This window comes from Hippocampus comes, unplaced genomic scaffold (assembly GCF_001891065.2).
Source record: "Hippocampus comes isolate QL1 unplaced genomic scaffold, H_comes_QL1_v1.1 scaffold71, whole genome shotgun sequence".
Taxonomy (NCBI): domain Eukaryota; kingdom Metazoa; phylum Chordata; class Actinopteri; order Syngnathiformes; family Syngnathidae; genus Hippocampus; species Hippocampus comes.
In genome coordinates this window covers 1-13,864 of record NW_017805932.1, presented here as the reverse complement: position 1 = coordinate 13,864, position 13,864 = coordinate 1, and the positions used below count along the sequence as shown (strand labels likewise).

The 13,864-nt window shown below is 45.8% G+C and overlaps 1 protein-coding gene and 1 long non-coding RNA gene across 3 annotated transcripts in view; both read left to right on the top strand.

The window, feature by feature from the left end:
* The window catches only part of ripor2 (RHO family interacting cell polarization regulator 2), a 29,494-nt gene extending 16,822 nt beyond the window's left edge, over positions 1-12,672 (top strand). Inside the window, exons 3-24 of one of the 2 annotated variants that reach the window (XM_019890311.1) lie at positions 1,495-1,662; positions 1,877-1,955; positions 2,074-2,097; positions 2,342-2,395; positions 4,215-4,364; positions 4,437-4,500; positions 4,647-4,690; positions 5,364-5,489; positions 5,707-5,855; positions 6,036-6,165; positions 6,288-6,428; positions 6,874-7,264; positions 7,899-8,134; positions 8,226-8,434; positions 9,661-9,823; positions 9,951-10,083; positions 10,160-10,321; positions 11,357-11,515; positions 11,668-11,858; positions 11,967-12,050; positions 12,135-12,225; positions 12,378-12,672. In XM_019890311.1, the coding sequence (XP_019745870.1) occupies positions 1,495-1,662; positions 1,877-1,955; positions 2,074-2,097; positions 2,342-2,395; positions 4,215-4,364; positions 4,437-4,500; positions 4,647-4,690; positions 5,364-5,489; positions 5,707-5,855; positions 6,036-6,165; positions 6,288-6,428; positions 6,874-7,264; positions 7,899-8,134; positions 8,226-8,434; positions 9,661-9,823; positions 9,951-10,083; positions 10,160-10,321; positions 11,357-11,515; positions 11,668-11,858; positions 11,967-12,050; positions 12,135-12,225; positions 12,378-12,505 (3,076 nt within the window). In that variant the 3' untranslated portion in view covers positions 12,506-12,672. Of the gene's footprint in view, positions 1-1,475; positions 1,663-1,876; positions 1,956-2,073; positions 2,098-2,341; positions 2,396-4,214; positions 4,365-4,436; positions 4,501-4,646; positions 4,691-5,363; positions 5,490-5,706; positions 5,856-6,035; positions 6,166-6,287; positions 6,429-6,873; positions 7,265-7,898; positions 8,135-8,225; positions 8,435-9,660; positions 9,824-9,950; positions 10,084-10,159; positions 10,322-11,356; positions 11,516-11,667; positions 11,859-11,966; positions 12,051-12,134; positions 12,226-12,377 lie in introns of those variants that run through there. The other variant, XM_019890310.1, reaches the window with a different exon arrangement.
* A 20-nt stretch (positions 12,673-12,692) lies between these two features.
* Positions 12,693-13,639, top strand: LOC109528042 (uncharacterized). Its single transcript, XR_002170627.1, has 2 exons — positions 12,693-13,467; positions 13,511-13,639. It is a non-coding gene; the product is annotated as an uncharacterized LOC109528042 (long non-coding RNA).
* The last annotated feature ends 225 nt before the right edge of the window (positions 13,640-13,864 follow it).

The window sequence follows — 13,864 nt, the reverse complement described above, 5'->3', positions numbered from 1 at the left end:
AGACGCTTGATTAAAATTTAATTTCAAATCAAAATGTCAATGCCTGTTTGAGTACTCCTTGTATTCCTGAAAATAGAGCCCAACTTAAAGTAGCTACCAGCAGCGATAGTCACCAAAATTGAGACTATCGGCGCCCACTGGATAATTTATTTTCCAAAATCAGACAGATCCGCAGCAGATTCGATTCTTATTACAAAACAAAAAGTATTAAGAGTTGTGATCTGCACGTATGAAAAACAGGCCTGCCTTCCTCCCATCGTCCCATTTTTAGGTCACGCTCGTCTCCCGCCGCCCTCGCACTCGTTTAGCTGACATTTCCTTAAGCAGCGACGAGCGCCAATCTGACGCCGCAAACTGGTTGGAACGCGGCAGCGCTGACGCGCGCGCCAGTCGGTCTGTGCTACCTCAAATGTAGGGCAGCCTTAAGGGGGGGTCAGTGCGTGCGCTCACATCGTGGATCTCGCGCACGCGCGTATACTACTTGGCAGTCTGCACACATGCACATGACACAGGGCTGCACGCATCCACAGGCCAACCCATCGACAGTCTTGTATACTTAATAATGTACAACAGCTTTTCTTTTTAGGAACGCGCGACATAAATAATTTGGCGTCTTTTCAGGAACTGAAAAATGTTGACCAGAGGCTTAGCTGCGCTGTTGTTGTTCACGGCATGGCTACCGCGCAAGGAACTTGCAGTGTAGCAAATGTTGTGTGCTGTACAAACACGAAGCCGTGGCTGCTATGCCAGTACTATGCGCATCATAACATCATTTTGGGCTTAAAAACAGTCCCGCAACCACCTCCCGTTTAGGCGGCGCACTCATCACTGGCCTCAGTTAGTCATCCAGAGAGATCCTGCACCCACCGCAGCCCGTTTTGGCCAAATACTTGTCGCTCGCTTCAATTAGCCTTTTTCTCACAGAGAACCTGCTAATAGTGTGCAAGAAGCTAATGTGCCTTCGTTTTTTTTTTTTGTTTTTTTGTTGTTGTGAAAAACCATTCCACATCCCACCTTCGCTGTGCAGGGTTCATGTTGTTCACATTTCTATTGTAGCCTGTTTGGGCAGCAGACGAGGCGCTGTTCCCAATGAGCCTCTTTCACACAGAGATCTTGCAAATCGCTTGCGTGTAAAGAACCGAGTAGAGCTTCATTAATTTGGTTGAAAACCGTCCCACAACTCTTCTTTGCCATGCGGCCCTGATACATGCGCATCACCCGCAGCCCGTTTATCGCCAGCACACTCTTCACCAGCCTCAATTATTCACACGCCGATCCTGTGAAATCACCGCATCGGGGTCATAGCGGACGACCGCGTGTGTGGGTGTGTTGTTTGTCAAAATGAATAATGTAGGACCTGAACAACTACCAAGTTTGAGCTGGAGAAGTTTTCCAATGTGATGAATTCATGATGAATGAGCACAACTCCACCGGACGCTTGATTAGGCACACCCAGCCAAATGGCTTCATATGAGCGCACGTTTTTGCCCACAGGTGTAACTCCTTCATGGCCAACTCGGTGGCACAGAAGAAGCCGGCGTCCAAGCCCAAGAGGCCTCACCTGTCCGGTCACAAGGGCGGCGGCGGCGGCAGCGGCGGCTCCAGAGAGCCTCAACCGCAAAGACTGGAGGACGTCTACACAGCACTCAAACGAGGCCTGGAGTGAGTGGAAAGTGTTTCCGCGCTAATTTGTGCTTCGTCTCTGGCGCTCACTGCTTCATAGCAGTCTTTTAAGCAAGGGTCTTTTTTTTTCTCTAAGCACAATTCAGAGTTGCACACCTTCAGTGTAATACCGTTAGCCAGTGAATGACGCTTTACATTATGTGTTAGCATTAAGCTAACAGACATTCTTTTTTTCTTTTTTTGGGGCACTCAGCGAGTATCTGGAGGTACACCAGGCAGAGTTGGACAAACTGACATTACTCATGAAGGACATGAAGAGGAACTCGCGTCTGGTGAGTGCGAGAAAATCAAGATGGCCGCCCGCCGTGACTCATGGGCACAAGGACTAAAAATGAAAAGCTAATCCTGTAATAACGGAGTGTTCTTTTCCGTTTGTTTCCTTTTGTGCAGGGCGTTCTCTACGATCTGGACAAGGTGAGTGAGGACATGCTGTCAAAAAAAAAAAAAAGAAGAAGAAATGTTGGCATCATATGAGGAATAATAAATACAGGGCAGGTTTTGAAAGAGGGAGAGGCTCCACAAGGATTTTAAGTATATGTACACCTCCGCGGTCATTTTTGTCAAATGACATGTTTCGCTTTTCGTCTAAATACCATTTGGATGTTTTCGCAGCGAGCCAAGGTGTGTCACGTGCACTTCCCCTTATTTGTCTTTGCAGCAAATCAAAGCCATCGAGAGGTACATGAGACGGCTCGAGTTTCACATCAGCAAGGTAAACAAGCAATCCATGCCATGAAACAAACAAAAACATACACAAAATGAAATCCCTGTACCCCATTTAAAGTCAATTCAAAGTGCACTCCACTTGACCGAAAAGGAAAATCGGGCTGCCAAGCCCTGTCGGTCAAGATTTATAAAAAAAAAAAAAAAAAAAGGATACTCCGGCTGAGGTTGCAAAGTAGTCATTTGCATTTGTCATCTTCAGGGTCACACAAATGATCTCGCGTGTGGCTGTCCTCGCGCGTCCAATCACACGTGACGGCAGCGCACGCATGCTGCTCTCGGGGTTGCCGTGGTTACCAGCCTCATCCGCCGAGTGACATCTAGCGGGCCACCTTTAATACGTTCATAAGCGCCCGGCGGACAATAAAAAAACACACGTGTTTCCTGTTTGGATGTGGGTCAGGACTTGAGGCGTTTTGAGGAATGTGTGTGTGTGTGCGTGTGTGTGTGGGAAGGGGGGGCTCAATAAGATCCCAGCCGGTGTTAAAACAAACACTCAAATGCTTTGTGAAGCCTGCGAATGAAGCTTTCTCTGTTCTTGGCGGCGCCCGAAAATAGAATCACAATTCATGTATTAAGTTTTGCTAGGAAGGTCATGAACCTTCAAAAGTCATACAAAATGAAGGAGATCAAGAAAAGTAACATGACAGGATGCTTTCTGGTCTAATTCCAAAAAACACAATGTGTAAAAATCAATAAATAATAAATAAACAAAAATTGCCAAAAGTACCCCAAAAATGACAAATGACGTTACCACATAACAAAGTTTTTACATTGACAGGACATCATTTTAAATCACGAGAATTTAGAATGCATCGAAAAATCACCATTGTAATCTGCCATAAATGTAAAACAAATCAAATTTTTAATCATTACAAATAAGAGGGAAGGAAATCACATTTTTAGACTTTTTGCATAACTGTGAGACGGAATTTCATTGAAGTCATAAATACGTCAAAGGGGATTTACTTGAAGTTGTAACTTGATTTTTAAAAACCGAAACTATTATCCAAAAAATATAATGCAAATGTTATTTTTAAAAATGCAAAGTAAAATCCTACCTTTTACATAAAAAAAAAATCTGATATACGAAAATATATATAATCTCACGTCTGCATAAAAAAAAAGAAAAATCCCAATTTTGCATCAAAATATAAAATATCAAAAGACATTCAACGGAATAGTAAAATGCCCTTTTTTAATTGGAAAAAATATACATGAGTAAATTTCCATTAGATCCCTTTTTTTTTACTTTGCAAATATCGTAAGATGGTTTACATGAAAAATGTCCGTCTCCAGTTCAGTTTAAGATAAAAAAAGACAAATAAAATGAAGATGTCCATAGAAAATGTCAATTCAGGTTCCATTGTTTTACATAAATCATTTTATTTCGTGCAAATGTTCATTTTCATTTGCCAGCTGGCATGAGACGTGTGTGTGTGTGCGCGCGTGCGAGAGAATCTGAGTCAGCCCGTGCATGGCGTCATCAAATATTGAAGTGCAACTGCCCCCTCAAATTTCTTTTTCTAAACTGAAGTGCAATTCGACATGTCGTGTGCGTATGCCAAAAATGGCTTGGTTGTCATGACAACACAAACCTGACCTTTGACCTCATGAGCGAAGCAAATGGCCATCAGCGCTCCCCGAGAATGTGCAAAGCGCGTCTGTTTTGATGTCGACTCCCATCTTGAACGCCATTAGCGGCCAATGGCGACTTCCACTCTCTCGTGTGTGTGTGTGTGTATTGTGTTTTTTTTCTGTGTGTGTCTAAACCAATGTGTCTTAATATTTGTGTGTGTTGCGCGCAGGTAGACGAGTTGTACGAGGCCTTCTGCATCCAGAGTCGCCTGCGGGACGGAGCCAGCCGCATGAAGCAGGCCTTCACCTGCTCGCCCTCCACCAAGGCCACCAAGGAAAGCATCGCCGAGGTCAACCGGCGCTACAAAGAATACACCGAGGTGCGCCTCTTGCGACAGAGAACCCCCACCTCAAACGCCACAGCGCGATTTGATGCCGCTTGTCTTTTTCAGAAAATGAGCGCCTTTGAGAGCGATCTGGAGAACCTGCTCGGGGAATTTCACATCAAGATGAAAGGTGAGCGTCAGCGGCTGGAACTTTTTCTGCTGGCTGCAAGTGGTGGTTGTTGCTTGAAATTGAAGCCGTCCTCCGATTTGTCGTCAGTGTTTGAGCCCAGGAAAGTCAAAATGTTTTGTTTTTTTTTTTCCCCCCCCCTCCATCAGGTTTGGCAGGCTTTGCTCGTCTCTGTCCGGGAGACCAGTATGAGGCAAGTAGTTATTATTTTTTTTAAGAATACATGGTCAGTGTGATTTAAAACAAAAGTCTAGAAATCTAGTAGATAATATGGGGGGAAAAAATAAAATATAGAAATGTAGGTGGGGGTTATTTTTTTTTAAAAAAAGCATGATAAATGTACAGTAATGTACATTAATTTATGTAAGGTAAACTAGGTGGAAATTATTTGAACTTCATTCTAATTCAAAATGGATCATTGATTCAAATTCAAGAAATTGGGAATCAGTTTTAAATGCAATAATAATGAAAATGTTGCGGGTATTAAAAATATGGACACAAAGTATGCAGTATAAATCAAGGTCGGTGGAACATTTGATGTTAAAAAAAAAATCTTAAAACTATAAACAAAATGAATTCAATATTTGAGGTTGCTTATAATATAGTTTGCCATTAAATATTTGAAAGATAAATCAAGGAAATGTTAAAATAAGTACAGAATCAAACTTATAATGAAAAAAAATCTAACAAGAAATTAAGTGAATGTTTTCGTAACTGAGCACCATTTTTTATTTACAAATATGGTCATTTTATATTTTTAATACTGCATTTGAGTATAAAAGGAAATGGACTGTTAATGCGTTGAGTTTCTCTTATTACCGAATTGTGGATCCATGTGTTCACTCGGCGCTGTCTGACACTCGCAGATCTTCATGCGCTACGGGCGTCAGCGGTGGAAGCTGAAGGGTCGGATCGAGGTGAACTCCCGCCAGAGTTGGGATGGCGACGAGATGGTCTTCATGCCGCTCATCAGCGACCTCATCAACATCAAGGTACTCGCAAATTCCAGCAATGCTCTCGATGACTCTCGGGTGAAGTCACTTTGTTTGTGTTGATGCAACGTGGACTCAGCAACGCTTTGTGTTTTGCTGCCACCTTGTGGCATATGTGCGTAATTACAAGTCCCTTTGGCAACTTGCGGATTGTAAAAGCCGGGATGCCCTGCTCGTTTGCAAAGGTTGACCGCATAATTTTTGCGCGTGGCCTCAGGTGACGGAGCTGAAGGGCCTGGCCACCCACCTGCTGGTGGGGAGCGTCATCTGCGAGACCAAGGAGCTGTTCACCGCCATGCCGCAGGTGGTGGCTGTGGACGTCAACGACCTGGCCACCATCAAGCTCAACCTGGAGGTCACCTGGTTGTAAGTCGTGATACTCGCGCCGGCGGCTCAGCTCTTCACGTCAGTGTGTTCTCAGTGCTGCGCCGATCGTTTTGCGGAGCCACAATTGAATTCCGGCGTGCCTAATCAAGTGTCCCAGTGTCCCTTCCCCGCTCGCCCGTTTGCTCCCTCGCGGTCGGTGACGTTGGTGTGTCTCGCCAGCCCCTTCGACGCGGAGGACCTGACGCTGTCGTCGGGCAACGTGAGCAAGGCGGCGGCGCTGCAGCGGCGAGTGTCCGTCTACAGCCAGGGCACGCCCGAGACGCCCACCTTCCAGGACGCCTCCTTCTTTGTGAGTAGCGCCATCGCCCGCCAACGTCGCGTCACTGAATTGTGTGCCATCACCTCGTGCCACCCCCGGCCTGCCTGCCTTCCCAAACTAACCTTGCCCACCCTCAACCGTGCGCGCAAAAGACGTGGCGCCATCCCCCTGCCGAGCGCCAACGCCCATCCTTTCTGCACGCGCTCGGTGGCGCCCTGCTGGAAACCTTCCGGCGCGCCCGCTCCTTCGGCGAACTGTCGGCGCCCAGGCCCAAGGCCAGCCTGGAGGTCTACGTGAGTGCGTGTGGCGTGGCGTGGCCCCTCCCCAACGCAAACCTCGCTGACTGACTTTCCTCCATGTTTGAAATGTGTCTGCTTGGGCTTTCCAAATGGCTGCCATTTCCTCATTTCGTCCTTTCGCTTTTGCTGTTCTTGCAAAGTGGCAACTGTTGTCCTCTTTAAAAAAAAAAAAAAAAAGTTAAATTCATGCAAATATTGACTAAAAGTGTTTAAATGGAATCAGTCTTCATACAAGTATTTTTTTTGGGGGGGGGTAATCTGTAACTCATATTACAAAAATAAATATTTATTATTAAAATTATTTTATAAAAATTTCCCAAGGGTATTATTTTTCCCCTGGTGGAGTGAAAAACCTTTTCCTCTGAAAGGGACAACTTGTCATAAAACAACTTACATATTTATTTTTAAGTCGACAACTTCTGACTTTTTTCATCATCAGTCAACACTCCCAGACGACGTGTTTGAAAATGGCAGCGCGTCGGAATGCAAGCGTCTGTCATTCGCCTTCTCGGACATCTCCAGCCCAAGCCCGGCACCCAGCTCGCACTCCCCGGCGCCGTCCAACCCAGATATCACCGTCACGCCGCCAGACACGGATGCGTCCACCTCGCCCTCCAGGCTGCGGGAGGGCTCCATCGCCGAGGAGGACGAGGACGACGACGAAGAAGGCGGCGGCGACGGCGAGACGGATAGCGGGACGAGCGGCAGCCTGGAGGACTCTGAATGGGAACGCACCGAGTCCCAACGCAACGGGCGCACGGCCACCGTCTCGCCCGAGGACGTCTTCCTGGACCACGCCGAGCACCTCAAGCCCGTCCAGTTGGAACAAGGTCGCAACACTTTGGCGCGTTTGACTTGAAGTTCATTTGAATGTTTTGCAGCTCTAGTTTATCCTTGTGATTGTTTTCAAAATAATGACGTTTTTTTTGGGGGGGGGGACATAAAATGGCAAAAATTCTCCAGTGAATGAAAAAAAATCTGTTTTCTAAGAATGAACTGTCAAGTCTGTTCTCAGAAATTTTTTTTTCCATCCATCCATTTACCACCGATTATCCGCTTATATTTTTTTAAAGTACATAATTACAACTTTTCTCAGGAAGGGGCTTTTTTCCCTTGTAAAATATTTTTTGCTGTCTAATTTTATCGTAAAGGGACAATATTTTTCCTTTACACGGCTTGTGAAATTTTCTGAAATCATTTCATTTGCTCCGCCCCCAAAATGGCTTTTTCCTGATGTCAACTTTTTTTCACACCAATTTAACTTTTCTTGTCAAGAACTTTTTACCGTAAAATGTGAAATAAATTCTTTCTTTTTTATTGTTGTAAAATGACAATTCATCTAAAATAATATATATCATTTATATCCTTATGACAATTTCAGATAAACAATCTTCCACAAATCCAAAAGTCCCCAAGATTGATTTTGCCATCACAAAAATAGTTACTGACAATGAATTACCACAGACGACGACAACGGCGGCAACCTGACGCGGCAGCTGGTCAAGCGGCTGACGTCGTCGTCGGAGGCGGATGACGACGAGGGCGGCGGCAACGTGGAGGTGGGCCACGGGCTGCTGGCGGAGGGCGGCCTGGAGGACGCCATCCACGGCCTGCTGCTGACGCTGGAGACGCTGACGCACCGATGCCGAGAGCTGCAGGACCTGGAGCAGGAAGTCATGCGGCTGGAGGACCTCTTGAAGGTGACCGGCTCATGTTCGCTAGCCCCGCCCCCTCCTTTGAATAATGCCGCCCTCACGCCGAATGTCTCCGCCCAATACTTGGCTTCCTCAGTGCCGCCTGCCGGGCCACAGGAGCCGCTCGTCCAGCCTCAGCCTGACAGTGGAAAGCGCGCTGGAGAGTTTCGACTTCCTGAACACGTCCGATTTTGACGACGACGACACTGGCGACGATGCCACCGTTGCCGCCGCCGTCGTCGTTCTGGCCACGCCGCCGCAGCCGCACAGGTCGCCGCCATTCGACAGCGACGCTGACAGAATCGGGTGAGCTTGAAACGTTCACATTCGGTCTCCTGTTTTGATGCACAAACATCAACAGAGTACAATTGCAAATATCAATAAATTAACAAAACAGTTTTCACTTTTTTATTTGATGTATATTAGTGTACCATCCACTCATTATTTAGGGAAATATAAAAAGTGCCCATAAAAAGAAATGAATCAAACTACATCGTGAATAAAAATGGAAACCATGTTGCTGCAGTAAATGTACAAAAAAAATAATTGTACAAATGAAAATTCACCCAATGAATATAAATTAATAAATCAAGCAAACCAAAATAATTGTTGAATAAATGACTCCTCCCAAAGATAATTGTTCACTAAAATCTACTAAGGGTAGAGAGAGAAAATAAATTGATGTCATAAATTATAGCAATACATTTTTTGGGGACAATTTTTCCATAAATGATTCACATTTATGGAAAAAGTGGTTAGCACGTCGACTTCACAGTGCAGAGGTACCGGGTTCAATTCCAGCTCCGACCTCCCTGTGTGGAGTTTGCATGTTCTCCCCGGGCCTGCGTGGGTTTTCTCCGGGTACTCCGGTTTCCTCCCACATTCCAAAAACGTGCATGGTAGGCTGATTGAACACTCTAAGTTGTCCCTAGGTGTGAATGTGAGCGTGGTTGGTTGTTCGTCTCTGTGTGCCCTGCGATTGGCTGGCAACCGATTCAGGGTGTCCCCCGCCTACTGCCCGAAGACAGCTAGGATGGGCTCCAGCACCCCCCGCGACCCTAGTGAGGATCAAGCGGTTCGGAAGATGAATGAATGAATGAATGATTCACAAAGTATACAAAAATAAAATACTTATACAAATAAATGTATTCCTCAATTTAGTATTCAACGAAAAAGCTACACTGTTCAATAAGTTGTACAAATAGAAGATGCAGAGATCGAATATGTTGTGAAATGAATTATAGAAATGCATTAATAGCGATGCCCTAAATAATACACTGTGTCATAAATTAACTTTGCACAATCAAAGCAAAATTTACCAAAAATACATCATAATAAATTGTAGAGATAAAATTGTAGTTTTTTTTTTTTTTTTTTTAGATGGTGTAAAAAAAAAAATCCGTAAAATAAATGAGACAGAGAAACTAGCAAGACGAAATGATGCAAGCTCTGCAAATATGTCAATCATCCAATTTCTCTATGTTGACGTGTTGTCTTTTTTTTTTTTTTTTGCATTATTTGCGTTTGAACAGAGGACAGCAGGCGGAGGCGCGAGGCCACCTGAGCGAGGCGTTGACGGAGGACACGGGGGTAGGCAACAGCGTGGCCGGCAGCCCCCTGCCGCTCACCACCGCCAACGACAGCCTGGACGCCGCCCTCGCCGTGCACCTGCGTTACTGCCGTCGACTCGTCCAGGTACGCCCGACCACACGCTACCTCACGCAGACGCGGCTTGATGCAATCTTTGGTGCCGCCCCGCTCCAATTTCAAATCAAGAAATAGTTTGAGTGACGCCGTCGAATGGACTTTTTCACTTGCGCAGGTTTTGAGCAGCGGCGTAAGCGCGTGGCGCCGTCGCGGCCTCCTGCTCAAGTTGGCGTCTCAGACGGCGCTGGTGGAGGGGCTGGCTGAGGTCATCGTGGACCACCCGGGGCCGCTCACGTCTCCCACCCAGGGTGCGCGCGCGCACACTCGCCGCTGAGTTTGCCGCCACGTTGTTGACGCGCCCTGACGCTCCCGTCTCCGTTGCAGCGGCACCGGGCCTGGCGGAGCGCGACGGGCTGATGGCGCTGTGGGCCGAGTGCAGCGGCTCTGCGGGACTCTTCCACACCGCGCTCGACCGGGTGGCCAGTCACATGACGCGGCGCTACCAGGGAACGCTGAGGGAGAAATACCCGCAGGGTTGCCAAGCAGGTCGCAATTTTGTTCTCGGTTGTGTCTTATGGCCACGTTCTTTCATGGAAAAGTTTTCTTCTTTTTCTTCTATGAATGAGCTACAAAATGATGAGTTGTTGTTCATGATGCTGACAATTGTTTTGTGGGGGCGGGAGAAGACATCCTGATTTTGAACTTTACAATCGGAACGACGTCACATCAAAGATGACACGTTACACTGGTCTTGGAAAACTTGAGAAATTTATCAAATGACGCTTTTTACAATGTGTGCAATTTTGACCTTTTTTGTAAACTTCTCAATGTAAATGACAGCTGCTTTTTTTGGGGGGGGGGGGTGTAAAGGAGACAATTTCCCACTTTTGCTTAATGAAGACTCATCCAAAAGGAGAATTTTCCCGAGGACCAATTTTTCAGAATATTTATCTAAAAAAAAAAAGACAACCTTTTTAAAACATTGTTTGAAGGTTGTAAAACAACTGAAAACATCTTTTAAAGCTGGCACTTTTCGTTTTTCTCACAAAATTAGAATTACGAGCTTTGAAATTACTTTTCATAAAATGATAACCTGCTTTCACATGAAATGACAATGTTGAGGGAAAAAAAAACCTACAAATTTGTTCATATTCAAAAACAACTTTTCTTACCTTCGACCAGGGGTGTCAAACTCATTTTTTGTCGCGGGCCACTTCGGAGTTAAGGCATCTTCCCTTGGCTGGCCGGTGCAAAATCTCAACGTTATTTATATATACACGTGGACAATTTGACATTTCGGTCCAGATTTCAGCAAGAATCATGATAGTTGACACACATGATTTGCTCCCGCGGGGCACATAAAATCACGTGGGGGGCCAGATCTGGCCCCCGGGCCTTGACTTTGACACCTTTAAAAAAAAATTTTTTTGAATATATTAAACCTTAAAAAAAATAGCTCTTAGAATAATAACATTCTACTAAATGTACTTTTTGTTTTTTTAACTTGCTGGTTTAAAAAATGCCACCCCCCCACCAACACCCCCACACTCCTCCTAATACGTCCCCGTTGTTGCGTTGCAGTGATCCCTTTGGTGGCGCGCGAGATGGTGGACGCAAACGACTTCCCAGAGTGCAACGGCCTGAGGCAGGACGTCGTCACCGTTTTTCAGTTCCACACGTACGTGGCGCAACGTCAAGTCCGCGACATGGAGACCCACCTGCTGCACTTGGCCGCCGAGGGTGAGCCCGAGTCACAGATCCCTATTCCCCTCCCCCTCCCTGTTTGTGTATGTAGAAAAACAATTTAGATAATAAATCAATTTTTTTTTTTTAATTACAATTGTATAATAAAATGCAACGATGACAGCAAAACCGCACGTGTGTTTTTTCAGAGTCATTTGCAGAGAGGTTGCGTAGCGGAGACTCGTCAGCTCTGGAGGAGGTGCCAGCGTGGGGCCTGTGGCCTCACAGCGCCACCCTGAGGACGCTGGCCTCACTGCTCCTCGCCGATGACCCAACCGTCAACAAGGCGGCCGCCGATTACCTCGCCGCCGCCACGCCGCACGCCCATTTTCGGAACAAGGTCACTTGTGGCTTCCTTTCACGTTGTCTCCTTTTTTTTTCTCCTTGTTTTGTTTTCAAACCATAGCGTGTTGATGTAAACGTCACGAAAATGTTTTCACGTCGCCAGGCGGTGGAATGTTACACCGAGTCGCTGTCGGAGGCGGGCGTCCACAGCCAGAGGGCGGCGTGCACGGCGCTCAATTGCCTGCAGGTTACTGGATGGCTCTCGCCAATATTTTTGCTTGCCCGTATTTGGCCGTGGTAGTCGTCAACCTGAAAGATTGCGCCTTTCCAGGCAGTGGAGAGCATCCGAGCTGTGGTGGCGCTGTGCGACTCAGCCGACGAGGAGCTGCGACACGTTGCCATCGAAACGCTGCTCATGTTCGGTCAGTCCGTCGGCTCGATTCTTTCATTTGGGAGACACATCATCGTTTAGCACAATATCCTCTGGGTTTTGCAAATGTCCAAATGCTGTAAAACGGCTGTCAGTGAATGTTTTTTAAAACTTTTTTTTTTTCCTCCCCCTACCCCCATCCAGGCGAGGAGGGTCGTCTGGCCTACGAGCAACTGGACACGGTGCCGGGGGAAATGATTCGCTTGGGCACTTGGCGGGGAAGCGCCGTCAGAAGACGGCATGGCAGGGTGGGGGGGGGGGGGGGTAATTAACATCTCGTGAACCGAATCGCTGCACACCACAACATGCACACACAACCACAAGAATATTTTGGGGTTCAACTGGAAAAGCACAATCGATCACTGGACACGGCACTCGCAACTTGCTCACGTCTTCACTGGTGACTGTAAAAGCTCAACTGTTTGTATTTTTGTTTTTTTGGTTGTTTTTTTTTTTTTTTTTTTTTTCTCGATACCACACTTTTGCACTTGTAAACACGCGGCCAGTCTGTATATTTAAGTTTGTAAAGTGTTACGTGCGGACTTGCAATGCGTTCGGGGGGGTTGTTTTTTTTTTATTTGTGCAGGAAAATGCAAGGCGCCGCGTGGCGGGTGAGTTGATTTGGTCCTCTTCAATATGTGTCGTTTTCCAAGTGCAATTCTATATGGAAATGTGATTTTTATTTATTCTTCGCATTATTTTCTCCCGCTGCGTAACGTGCAGAGGACTTGATGTGTATGGATTGTACTTTTGTTCTGTACTTAATCAGGTGCTTTACTTTTTAAAAATATTAAAGAATATGGCCTCTATTGATTTAATTGGAGTATTTTTTTTTTTTTAATATTAGATGATTATTGTGGCGATGGCGCTTTATATTCCGAATCAAATAACAAAGCTATTCACTGAATGACTGCAGAGATTTATTCTAACATAACAAATTTTTGTTTTTGAAATGAGAATGTATGTTCAACTTGGACTTTCATTGTGGCCCCACTAGGAAAGCACAACTAAAACAAAACTCCTGCTTGAAAAGCCATAATGCTCCCTGGAAACAAGTGCTCCTATTTTTAAAAAAAAAAAAAAAAAAAGTATTTTGTATGATGTCATTTGTAAATGTGTGAACTTTCGAGATCATTTTGTTCCCCTGTGCTTTGTTTCATTTTGATATGCGCAAAATAAGCATGACAGTATTTTCTCGCTCTTCAGCTTTTTTTTCGGGTGGGGGGGGTGACAAGTGAAATGAACTATAATGAACCCCGCGACGTTTGGACGAACAGTTGCAGGCGAGGACGCGTGTTTGGAGATGGCGTAATTTCTATGTCGTCTGTGTGACTGCACTGTCAGTGGCACTGGTTGCTTTGCTCTTTACAACTTGCAATAAAGTTTATTTTTGCATACTCGCAGCAGGCCAAACAATGTAGCATATTTTTTGAATCTATTCAGCGTTCGCAGTTATACTTAGACAGCCCCGGTGGTCGACTGGTTAGTGCGTCGGCTTCACAGCCGAGAGGTGCGGGATTCGATTCCAACTCTGGCACTCCTTTGTGGAGTTTAAAGGAGCAGACTTTTTCTGTCCAAAAAGTTTGGGCACCCTTGCTATACATGGTCGTTTTTTTCGGGTTGAAACGCCT